The following is a 12,287-nucleotide window of genomic DNA, read 5'->3' as shown; positions in this document are numbered from 1 at the left end:
GTCCACCAAAAACATCAAGGGGTTGGAGAGACAAGGAGAGAGAGACAGAGAGAGAGAGAGAGCAGTGTAGGGAGTGTGGGTTTGTGTGTGTTTGTGTGTGTTTTTTTCCGCGTGAGACCAAAATGTGTTTGGTGGTCAACCTTCAATTATGAGCGCTAGTAAGACAAGAGCTTTAATGGCTGCCGTTTGCCTTCAGGGAGGTTTATTACACACTACTGTTTTGCAGGAGCAGCGTCAAATCTATAAAGCGACCATTAGGAAGAGGGAAAAAATCAATCAAAATGCCATTAAAGTGGAATAAGTTGCCAATATTGCTGATGTGGTTGCAGGTCCTTTGATTTTTCCTTCAGATTATTAGGCACAGTCGAGTAGTGACTTTGTTAAGGGAAACCAGTGTTGTTGGGGAGTAATATGTCTCCTGGCTTCATAAAGTTTGCTGCCTCATATTTCCCGCTTTATTGATTATCCATTATCATTTGTCATGAGGTGTCCTAACTCAAGGGGAAAATATAACCCTCTTTCTTCACCGCCGCCTGCACTGCACGGGAGCACGGTATGGATCTGCGTGTGAAGGTACCAATCTCCGAGAAAAATGAGCAAAGAAATAAAGCACAGCCCTGTGTGCCTTGCAGCTCTAAGAAGGAGCGCGGGGTTATGGGATGGGCTGGGGGAGTACGCCGTCACTGGGAGAGGTTGAAATGGAGAGGAGGTGGCAGAGAAAGATGGAGACAAAGAAGAAGAAACGGAAATAGAGGAGGGAGCGCTGATTGTGCTTTGTTCTTCTTCCACCCTCCTTTATTTTGTAATAAGGTAGATGAGTAGATGTTTGTCCTCCATGGTTTTCAGAAGGAGTGATGCCCATGAAAGAGATGCAAAGGGACAAGACAGAATAGAAAGCAAGGGTCTTAAGGATTTTTATTAAACGTTCTTTTAAATGCCTTTTTATTAATGAGACGCCTAATGATCCAGTCAGCATTTTTAAATGTACACTCAGGTCTTTTCTCATCCATCCTTTTTTTTTATTTAAGTCACATTTCGAGCCGTTTTGATAAATGTTCAAATAAACCTGTCCAGTGTTTAACAGTTATGTTATGCACTGTTTTCACGATGAGCTTGGGAGTCTGTGTGCAGTGTTGGCACAGGCACCATCCATGCCTGAAATGTGAATAGAAACATTCCTTGTATTGTCTGTATTGCTGCAAGTCTGTCAGGGACCACGTGTGTATATATATCACTAAAATGGCGTGCCTCAACCATTTCGTCACACAATGATACAATCCATTTAATCCCGATCTTTTTAAGAAATGATTTAAGGAATCTTTTTTTTTTCTTTGCTGTTGCAGTACCAGCGAATCAATCCAGCGGGCTTCCCTCTCTGATTTATAATGTTAGTAGAGCAAGAATGGGGATGAGAGATGCAGAATAGTCGGCGTTCATAACATAGATAAACTACATGGTGCTCCTGTGCTCTGGACTGAAACATTTATATATAGAAAATCTGTACAGACACCAAGCGGCCATCTAATGGGCTAGAGTGAAAATACTGCATTAGCAGTTGCATGGTGAATTACAGTGGGCTATGCCTGGGCTTTGTCTCCATATTTTAGCAGTTTTCTTTTGCAGGAATTTAATTTTTTTTTCTTTTACGTTTGTAAGAAATGAGACGACTAGTCAAACGGTAATGTTTGATGTAATTTGCATAATTATATTTATTTGATTTTTATACTTTTGTCCCCTTCTCTCTTGTTCTCAGCCTCTAAAACGGTCCTCAACAGTATGCTGAAGGAGCCATCGTTAATCCCAGACCACGTTTTGGCCAGGAACATCTACCAGGTAAGTGTTCTAAATATGAAATTTAAGCAAAAATATTATAGGAAATGATTTTAATTGTTTGTTTTGAACTACCTGTGTCACGTTTCCGTGTTACAACCCTACTGCGTATGTACAGTGAGGTTTTAAACGTCGTAACCGGCTGACAGACGGCTTCAGCCGCTCATGTTTGCTGATGAGGTCACGTGAGAGCCGGCGGTCATGCCTGCCAATCTGCCTGCTTCTCATGTGTTTTCTCCTCTCCCGGAGCGCACTGTACGGGCCTTCCTTCCCTCACCTCGCCTCCCTCCCTCCCTCCCTCCCTCCCTCCCTCCCTCCTAGGCGCTCACCCACCCTTTTCGCACGCCATAATATTTCTTCCCCCTCTTTTCAGTGCACAATAAATGACTGCTGTTATGGACCGCTGGTAGACTGCATCAAACAGTATCCTAACCCATAAAATTTTAAGCCTGAAATTGACGAGGAGCTATTGAAGGGGATGAGATGTGTCTGGCTTCACCTGACATAAAAGTTCTGCTTCACAGGGGAAGTGTTTCATTCTGCCTGCCATCCCGCTATCACCGATACAGGGGCTGGAAGGTGATGGAGGAAAGAGGAGGTGGATAGACTGATCTAAATGCATCTCCATGTGCACACAGTGGATCAGACCCAATGTTCTATGATACAAGACAAAAGAATTAGCATCCATAACCCTCGTGTTCTTCTTGTTCTTTTGTTTGATATTTTTATTTAACCCAGAAGATTTGTTATTTTTTTTAATCGTCACTATTTTTACCTCTCACTCACAGTTTTGGGCAACTTGCAAATTTTCAATGGCATATTGTTTTTTATATATATGTTTAATTCAATTGTATATTCCCGGTGTTTCCTCTCCCTTCCCATTGCCCAGCTACAGCTAATACCCAGCGCCTTAGCTTTGACAATGGGAGAAAGATAGCAGTCCAGGCTGTGTAAGGGGAAGCAGCTGTGTGGCAGACCAGCTCTTTCCAGTGGGAGGGGACTTATTTGAATGAGTGTGCAAGTCTGTGTGGTATCATGTCTGTCCAGGCTTTGGTGTGCGGGGCTGGGCTGCTCTGTTCATAGCCGCTGAACCCTGTCCCATCCTGCCCTCCTTCTACATACCCTTTCTACTTTTTTTGTTGTCAGCTCTTTTAGTCAGTGACTCACACAGAGTTCATCGTCACTGCCCTTCTACTCTGTGCTCACAAAGAGCTCATCCACACTTGAGAAAGAAAGTTAGTTCTTTCTACTTTAAGTGATTAGTGTATGTTGAGGATACAATAGCTTAAGTACCTTTCTCAATATCTCTTGGAGTAGGCAAGTTATGCATATGATATCCGGCCTTACTGTGGAATCAAGCATCTTGCGTACTGATGAAAAATGGCATTTATTCTAAAAGCATTTTTTTTTTCAGGGATTCTAGAGGAATGAGTGGAGCAGCAATAGTCCAGGCGCTCTGTGCATTTTGCCAAATTGGCATGTGCTTCGTTTTCCTCATTTTCCTAATGCACTTTAGAGATTTGTTGTGAAAGCGGATTAAGGTTGACCTGGAGACTTTATACATCGGCATGAAGAGAAATGGCTCTCACTTTGCATAGTAAACCAGTGGTGGAGAAAAAGCAGATTCTTAATTTGGACAACTGAGAAAAAAAAAAAAACTTTCCTCAAAGAATCAAGTCTTTGTATCACTAAGAAATCAGTTCCTTGAAGTTCTATTTGCTTTAAAACATGAAACACGTCTGCTATTGCAGTATTGCTGTTATAGCAGTTATGATACCTGTCAAAATGAACTTGTTTCAAAAGCTTTATAAAAATCAACTTTTTCATAATTTGTTTTGCAGCAAAATGCTTTTATTTTGTTTTAAGACATGGACACTGTTTTTTCTTAATAGAATACAAAACTGGTTGAATTATTCTCTATATAAAAAAGTATTAAAAGTCTTTACACGGTTTTATGGATAAACAACAACACTTTATCCAAGTATAACAAAAATGCTACTCACACCTTAGAGCTGTATGTATTTTTAGAAGTACCTGTATTTCAGTAAAGATCTGAGCATCTCTATGGTTTGATAGAAAATACGTCTGTTACTGTACTGTACTGCACCTTGGAATCCTTGACTCTCTATTCTCAGCGCCATTGGTCAAGAGCATGAGGTGCTGCTGCGGGACAAACTCAACGAGAGGAACCTTTCCTTTCTGGGTAAGCTGACCTTTGACCTCCTTGTCCACCCCTGTTTTCAGGTCACTTTGGTTCGGTCAGTGTTGTCTTTTGTGTAAGCTAAGTAAGAGAAGACCCGGACATGACTGATGCACAGGATGTTATCACCTATTGATTTGAGTCCAGAAGCTGTTATCAAATATGCACCAGGCTATAATTAATATTTAAGGAATAAAGGTAGAATCTTAATGTTTCCCTAGTATCTTATTATAACGTGGTTGTGGTTTCTAATATTTTGACCAGTTAAATTTTCAGATAATTTTCTTTTAATATACTTTCCTTCCAACATTGTCTTCTCCCAATAATATTAAATCAGGCCCCCTCCCCCAGTTAGCCCATCATCACCATCCCCGAGGTCAGATGACTGATGAAGGATAAAAGTCATTCCCTGTGTCATTAGGACCATATCATTTATTTGGACCCGGAGTGCTGACCTTTCTCCAGGGCTGTACAGAGGACTGTTCTAAAACTGTCAGAGTTCGGGGGCACGAGGGCCACGGAGGCAGCCTCACCCCATCTGATGAATGGATTGCAAAGAAGCTACCCAACAGCAGGGATGGCCCATTAATTTTAATCAAAGGTGATGTAAAAAGGCGATCAGAGCCACATGACAATGTCAACAGCCTGGTAGGAGTGAATAGAGGTCCCCATCCCAACACACACACACACACACACACACACACACACACACACACACACACACACACACACACACACATTACCCCGCCCAGGATGCCCCACTGCAGGCCTCTGGCAGCCTCCCTGACCTCACTCGGCTCTCTATCTCCATCCTTGGCTGACGCTACCTCCTCACCACCACCGCCACCGCCACCCTCCATCTCTCCTCAATTCCCTTCCACGCCCCATTAGTTGAGCTTGGCTGGAGACAAAGAGGCAGGCCTTTTGGAACCGATGACCTGGTCAGCCTGAGATTTAATGGAGAAATCAGGTGTTGTAGGGATAATGGCTGAAGCACGCCAGAAGTCAAGGACAGTGGTTGCAGCGTTTGCAGGCACGGGTCAGGCTTCCAGAGGCTATAATGCCAACCTTGTCCTCCTGCTATATATTTTATAAAGCCCTGCCAAACTGCAAAACTGGAGAGCAACTCTGTAACTGGGCTTTAATGTGTTTTTGTGCAATGAAAGCGAATATGTGGCAGATGTAGTTAATGGTCTTACCGTGCTTCCTGTCCTCTACTGTTATTTTGTCTGCTTTGCTCACAATGAGGGGTTTTGTTACCGGCACCTTGCTGAATGCGGTTAGGTCAGTAGCCTGTGATCGATGATCTGATTTCTTAATAAAACTTGTTCAGTGAAGAGTAAAACTTATTCTGCTCTTTTATTTCCTGCAGATGAAAACCAACTGAGAGCCATGGGCTATGACAAAACACCTGATATCATCCTGGAGGTTCCAATCGGTCAGTATTTGCATCATAAATGTCATTATTACAACTTGGATGGTTTAACCTCAGAGAGCGTTATGCAATTGTCAAAACATTGTCATTTTAATGGCAGATGTTCTTTGATTTTTGTGAATCATAGTTAATAATAAACTGAGCATATGTCATTGCCACATCTGGATCCTGCTTGTGTTGGTGTTCTTGCCCGTCTGTTTACTGAGCCTTTTCCGTGTGTTTTTATTTATTAAAAGCTGTGGAAGGACACATCGTGCACTGGATTGAGAGCAAAGCCTCATTTGGAGACGACTACAGTCATCGCACCTATCTCAACGAGCAGTTCTGGAGCTACTGGAACAGGCGAGTCATCTTTTTCTCATTCTCACCTCTTTGTATAATTTTTTTTATTCCCTCTATCTGAATCAACCAAAGAATGTTGAAACTACTGTTTTCCCAGACTGCATATTGTTTATAACTTCTCCTTTTCGGACCACAAACCAACAATCGGCTCTATAAATGCGACTCATATCTCAGTCTTACAACGCTAACCACTTCCTCTTTGGCACAGGCCGCACTAACCCCACGCTTCTCTGTAGTACATGTGGCCCATCACGCTACTTCCACATCCAGCCAGTCACTGAAGCTTTTACAGCCTGAATGGTCTGCCTGGGAGCCTGATTGTTTTCCAGAGTACACATATTGTTTTCAAAGGAAAGCTGGGAAATGGGTGATTAATCCATTGCATCTGTTGTCATGAGAACGTCTGGACAGGAACGGGCCCTTGTGGTCTGACCTCGGGGCAACAGACGTGTGTGTGTGTGTGTGTGTGTGTGTGTGTGTGTGTGTGTGTGTGTGTGTGTGTGTGTGTGTGTGTGTGTGTGTGTGTGTGTGTGTGTGTGTGTGTGTGTGTGTGTGTGTGTGTGTGTGTGTGTGTGTGTGTGTGTGTGCGTGCATGTAAATGTGTGTTTCTTACATCTAGAATGAAAGAGCAGTACAACATGCAGACTTATTTCACTGTCTCTGGAGAAAAGAGACTTGCGTGGGTGTTATAAGCTCCTTTTCCTAATACATGTGCTAGTTTATATTTTTAAAGGCTGCAAATGTCATATAATGTTCCAACCAATGAATGAATTAGGGCATAGGTCACCCATTCACTTTTTAATCACAGTAAAGAATATTGGCAATGAGCACCTGTCACATAAAAGTATCTTCTGCCATTATCCAAATAATTTAGGCTTCATTTCAAACTGAATTTCGGGTGGAGCGACACACACAGTGAGGAGAGTAGGGGTTGGTCACACATGCTCTTTATATTTCTTGCCCCCCCCCAGTGGCACAGAGTTCCAGTCACCAAATTCGAAAAGTCGCCCCCACAGCCTCCATTCACCTCACTGTGGCCCAGGCTCCCGTCAGCCCTGACGGCCAGCTGACATGTTGTGACATGGCACTGAAGCGCCAGGAGGTTTCAGACCCTGGGCAGAGCTAGACTCTCTCATTCTCTGTCTCGTTTGGGTTTTCTTGGATCAGATTTCTCAATCTATCAAGACTGCAACGCAGAACAAGAAAGTGTTTGGCCATGAATGAATTGTCATGGTGTGGTTTTGTATGCATTCATCCCCAACCCAGAATAATCCCTCGATTTTCTGCCCATCACTGATAAGGTAGTGAAAGATTTATTTATACCAGGTTTGATCCAGATGTAGATCACCTTTTTTTCATTTTCCTTGAAAATTGATTGTTCTCTTTTATGCTCTTGTAATTTAAGCCTCTTCTTATCACAAACAGGCCCGGGAACATATGGTATTTAAATTAAAATAAAATGTAGTAAGGTAGGTCAGTATCTGGACAAGTGTAGTTTAACTAATGCCAAAACGAAAAATCTAAAACCACTAGAAACATTCTAACTTTAGTCAGAGTTCTGAAGAACAATCTTAAAAATGTGAAGTTGCAATACCTTACAGGAAAGTTTTTGAATCATAGAGAGCTAAACAATCATCGAGGGAGTAATGGCTCTCTGTTCAGAAAACGATATCCCTGACTATAGAACACTGACCTCCTGGCTTCAACCAGAAGCTGCCGGCAGGACCATTATTTGATTTCTCAGAGAAGATGACTCATCTAATATCACTGAGTAGTTAAAATGCGAAGGATGAGGTCAAGGTCATAATCAATGATGCATTTTATTTTCTCTGAGTCACATGGTTTGATTTACAAATGGCCTGCTCCCAGAAGGTAAGCACTCTGTTTTTTAAATTTACTTTATTTTATTGCCATCAGGAACTAAAAGTTATAGAGGTGTGAATATGAAAATATATTTTTAGGACTCATTATATCCCTCTGAGAAAGTGTGTGAATGAAAAAAGGCTTTGTTTATGCGCCAAAGTAGTCATAGACCATGGTTAGTGAAAGAAATACTACATGACATGAAGATTTGATGTCTCCCTAAATATGTGTCTGTATAAGTTCACATGCTTTCCTTGTTTAAACTGCAGAAAATGGCCTTTATCTGTCTCCGGGCTTCCTCTTTGTTCCTCGTGGCTTTAGTTTACAGTAGGTCAAACTATCAGAACACTAACAGCTTGATTGGACGGTTAGGTTTACTCCGAGCCTTCTATATCTGCTCGCGGGTGTCTTTCATTGATATTCACTGGGGCGAGCTTGTCCGAGTGTATTAAGGAACTGTCAAAGTAGATCCCATCATGTCAGCCGGCAGCTCGGTCAGATAAACATTGTCGTGTCAAAAAATGAAAAGAAAAACTGTCAGTCCCTTCAGACCCTACCTTTTCCCGCACCCTTGTAATTTTTAATTGACATTTACTGCTGACATTTCCAAATGTGCTTCGTCTTTCTCTTATTGTTAGAGCTAATGCCCTGTCGTCCTGTTTACACGTGTGTGTGCACGTAAGTGAAGGCAGGGATTTTGGGGGTGGGGGGGTTACCACTTTTGTGGTCCCAAAAAATGTAAACCATTGAAGAAACAGGGGACACAAGAGTGATGCGGTGACCTCATCCTGCTTTCACTTCTCATTAGCTGGCTTGAGATTATGACGCAGCGCCTGAAGGGCTGTTGTTTAGGCTGTTTGTCCATTCCTCAAACTCAGATTTCACTGCTTGACTCTAAACCTTTCAGTTTCCCTTTTGACCGGCCTTGGAATTGCACAGCGGTGTTTGTAATTACTCCATTTCCCACTGATTGACGTTTCCAGTGATTTGCTTATTTTTGGTGAATTCCCCCTTTGCTTTAACTGAACCGCTTCACCCGTTGCTTGTGTTAATTGTTCCTTCTTTGCCCTCGAGCACGGGGACATGTTTTTGTAGACGTAAAAAAAAAAAAGAAGACATAACTAATTTTCTCTCCAAAGCTCTCATCAACAGCATTCATCATCTAAACAATAGTCTTGCCAACACACTAACCCCATAATGAACCCCTTCTTGAGTGGAGTGAGGGGTAATGACGCTTCACCTACAATGCTCTCAAGAAAGAAGAGGAAAAGGGGGGAGGGGGGAAGGAGAGAAAAACGGTCCTCAGCAGAATCAAACGCTGTGTTCAGGCCCAGTGCCTGGATGAGATGGCGAAGCAGCAGCTCTCGGTGTCTTCCAGCCATCAATCTTAGCTGATGGCATTCCAGAGCCAGCGAGCCCTCTGCTCTGACGGATGTTCAGATAATTGAGTTATCCATCTTGCCCAACTATCAGAGTTGCATAAAAATTATTCACCTGCTGGTGAATATTAAACACATAATGAGCCTCTTGTGTGTTTTAGGAGAAGTGGGTAAGGTTAAACACAGCATGTAATGAAATATGGACCCTTGCGTGGTACCAACTTAACTGCCCCCTCTTGATTATGGTGTAGTTAAATCAATTATGGTTGGCAAAGGCCCCTCCATAACTCTCCTAGTGTCTTACAAGCTGAAGTTCTACCTAGTATTTTGTCTGATTTGTTTAACTTGTCACACGCTTAAAAGACTAAACTCACACAAGGACAATTATATGTTGAGTTCCTTTCGTATCTGTGCAATAAAGTAAAGCATTAAGCAGAAACTCTGCAGAGACAGAGATTTGGGTATTTGTTGTCAATCTGAAATGTAAAAGTCAAAAGACACCAGCGAAGTGTTATCACTCGATCGATGGATAAATAGATTGATTTATGGATATCACAATAAGAAAATATATTGTGAAAGTATGAACACGACAGCCTTTCTCAACAAAGAACATTGTTCATAATGAAGGAACAATTAATTTACATCAGATTAAATCAGCTCTTCATACAGGAGTAGCTTCAGCAGGTACATTTCTACCAAGCTTCTAACACCAGTTTTTTTTTAGCCAATACAGACGTTTTTATGATTTAATGTCACATCAGATTTTTTCTTTGTTATTCTGCAAATATTGGAAAGACGTGTTTAAATGTTCTAAACACATGAACACTTTTTGTTTCCAACTTCCATGGATTTTCCATTGTCAAAGCGCATGAACACAAATTGATGTAATGCATGTCTTCCAGGTTGTCTAGTCTTCGTTTCAAAGTGTCATAGCATCTCTTCTCTAAAACATCTTTCATTTGTTAGTTATGAGGGACCTGTGTGGCCCCTGATTGCCCGTCCATGCTTCCACCGTGTGTCATAAAAGGATCAATAGCCTAAATCAGTCTTTAATCTACTTCACACTGTACTATCTCAAATCAAAACATTTAATATTGAGTCAAATAAGAAAATTCTGAGTCCGTTCTCTCTACTGTTTCCCATTCTTCCCTCCCCCCCATTCCACCTGGCACAACACAATGGACGGCCTCTGTGGAAATGAGCATGTACGTCAGCCCCCCCCCCCCCAAAAGCAAATCAGCTGTGAGATTCGTAAACTGCAAATGTGTCAGAGTTGAAAATGTCCGCACTCTTAATGGAGGCTTGAAAAGGTTAGATCTGATAAAAAGCTGTCAGCCGGCCACAAAAAATGATTTATAGCAATATAATGGGACAGTATGCCTCATTTCTCCCTCATTTGAAATGGGGGGGTGAGGACTTTGGGGTTTGCCATTATACATCATCTGGCTTGACCACTTGGAAATTTGTTGAGACTCGAATGCACGCACAGGCATTGTTTCTCATCTCGCTCTTTTGTTTTAGCTATTCTGAAAGTCATGCTCCGTTGTAATGCAGTTGATTAATGTCCTCCCATAATTACCAGCAGAGGATTCTCAGGCTCCAAAAAGCGCATATTGATCTCCATTCAAATCAGAGCCAGTGGTGTTAGTGCTTGTCCTTTCTTTTAACACTTTTTTTTTTTTTTGACAAACATAATGGAAGCAGAACTACAATTAATGAGAAACCCATTCTGAAGACTCGCCAGACTGTTCCTACAACATCACTAATCTGCTCGCTGACACGCCGGCTAATGAATAGACAGGAATCTGATTTATGGGATGTTTTATGTTCGTTGACACAGCTGCAATTAGACATCTCGAGTTCTCTGTGAACTTTTTCCAATTATATCTGGGACTGTGTGCTGTAGATTTTGCACGGTAATTCTGTTATAACCTCAGAACCATCAATCCACGTGTGTGACATCAAATTAATTTTGGATTCAAGATATTGTAAATTTGTTCAAATGGACATGTCCATCATTTTAGAGACAGCAGGAATGCTTAATTAGTGGAGTGTAATGACAGGATGTGCTGTAGACAACCCTTATTAAATCCATCTGGTTATTTCTTCATCTTTTAAAAAAGTTTTACGCCTGGAGCCTTAGATATACTGATATTTAGCTTTTAGGAGTATAGCTTGTTAAATAGAGATAAGACATTTGTTCATATGTCGAAATATAGAATAGTAGTTTGTTTGAAAATAGCCAGGAATGTTAATGCATGTAATATAGGCCTCAGCCGCAGCAGTAGGGCCATCATAGAGACAGTTAAAATAGGGCATGTCACCTGAGAGAAGGCGCCCACAGGCCGTGCCTGCTGCTGATCCAATGAGGCTGGACACAACAGGGCCGTCCCCGAGGACAAGCACTGGCGATTCTGGGGGTGACAATGTGACACCTCCAAGACCTGTGCCCTGCCATACTTCACCTCACCTTCCTGTCAAAGACGTGCACCACAAAGAACCAGGCGGAATTCAATTGCAACAGCCAAATACAATGGCACTCAGCGTCGCTCCACCAAGGCCTAACTGTCCTTAAATTCAATCCAGCTGCATGGAATTGCACATACTTATATGAGTCATATCTTATCAGTCCCCTGAATATTCCACATCTTATTCATCAAGATGCATGAACTTTTTTCTTAGGAAATCAGTGAAAAGTTCAAAATTGCCTTTTTTCGTAATGTTAATAAAGGTCCAAAATTCCTGGATGATGAAAATGCTCTTTTCATGGTGATAGATTCTTGCTGCGTATTTGCTTTTCTATTGTGATGATCTTTTCACTGTTACAAGGTTTCAAGGCTGTGGAGTTTTTATGTATTTATTATGCATGGGAAATTTTAGTTGGAGCTTAATTTTCCTCCTTTTTTTTGTGAAAGAACAAACATCAGTGTTCCTGGTAAAGCGTAAGCGCCTCTGACATCGCCTTCCTCCTATTTATAGTTATGGATACCCCTTGCAGTGCAGGAACGTGGCCTCTTTTATTGTTTCCTTTGTTATGACATCCTCTCTTAGAATATTCCACAGCTAGAAAAAAATAGCTATCCACAATGGTGGTTCCTTCAGGGCTTTGCGAGTGTTTGTTTTAGGGCACATCAGCACATAGAAGTGCAGTGCTGGCCCCCAAAGCACAAGCAACGTGGAATATTAATGGCAAATGACAAGCCGGCGCTGATGCTTCAAGGATTTCATGCTTTTAAGG

The 12,287-nt window shown here is 41.8% G+C and overlaps 1 protein-coding gene across 1 annotated transcript in view; it reads left to right on the top strand.

The window, feature by feature from the left end:
• Nucleotides 1-12,287, top strand: part of cdin1 (CDAN1 interacting nuclease 1) — a 55,120-nt gene that overhangs the window by 21,430 nt on the left and 21,403 nt on the right. The window contains exons 7-11 of the mRNA XM_053435311.1: nt 1,754-1,833; nt 2,204-2,253; nt 3,966-4,033; nt 5,403-5,468; nt 5,702-5,807. Of these exons, the coding sequence (XP_053291286.1) occupies nt 1,754-1,833; nt 2,204-2,253; nt 3,966-4,033; nt 5,403-5,468; nt 5,702-5,807 (370 nt within the window). The remainder of the gene's footprint in view (nt 1-1,753; nt 1,834-2,203; nt 2,254-3,965; nt 4,034-5,402; nt 5,469-5,701; nt 5,808-12,287) is intronic.

Source organism: Pleuronectes platessa, chromosome 11, assembly GCF_947347685.1.
Source record: "Pleuronectes platessa chromosome 11, fPlePla1.1, whole genome shotgun sequence".
Taxonomy (NCBI): domain Eukaryota; kingdom Metazoa; phylum Chordata; class Actinopteri; order Pleuronectiformes; family Pleuronectidae; genus Pleuronectes; species Pleuronectes platessa.
Note: the sequence above shows the minus strand (reverse complement) of the source record. Positions and strands in the feature narration are given on the sequence as shown.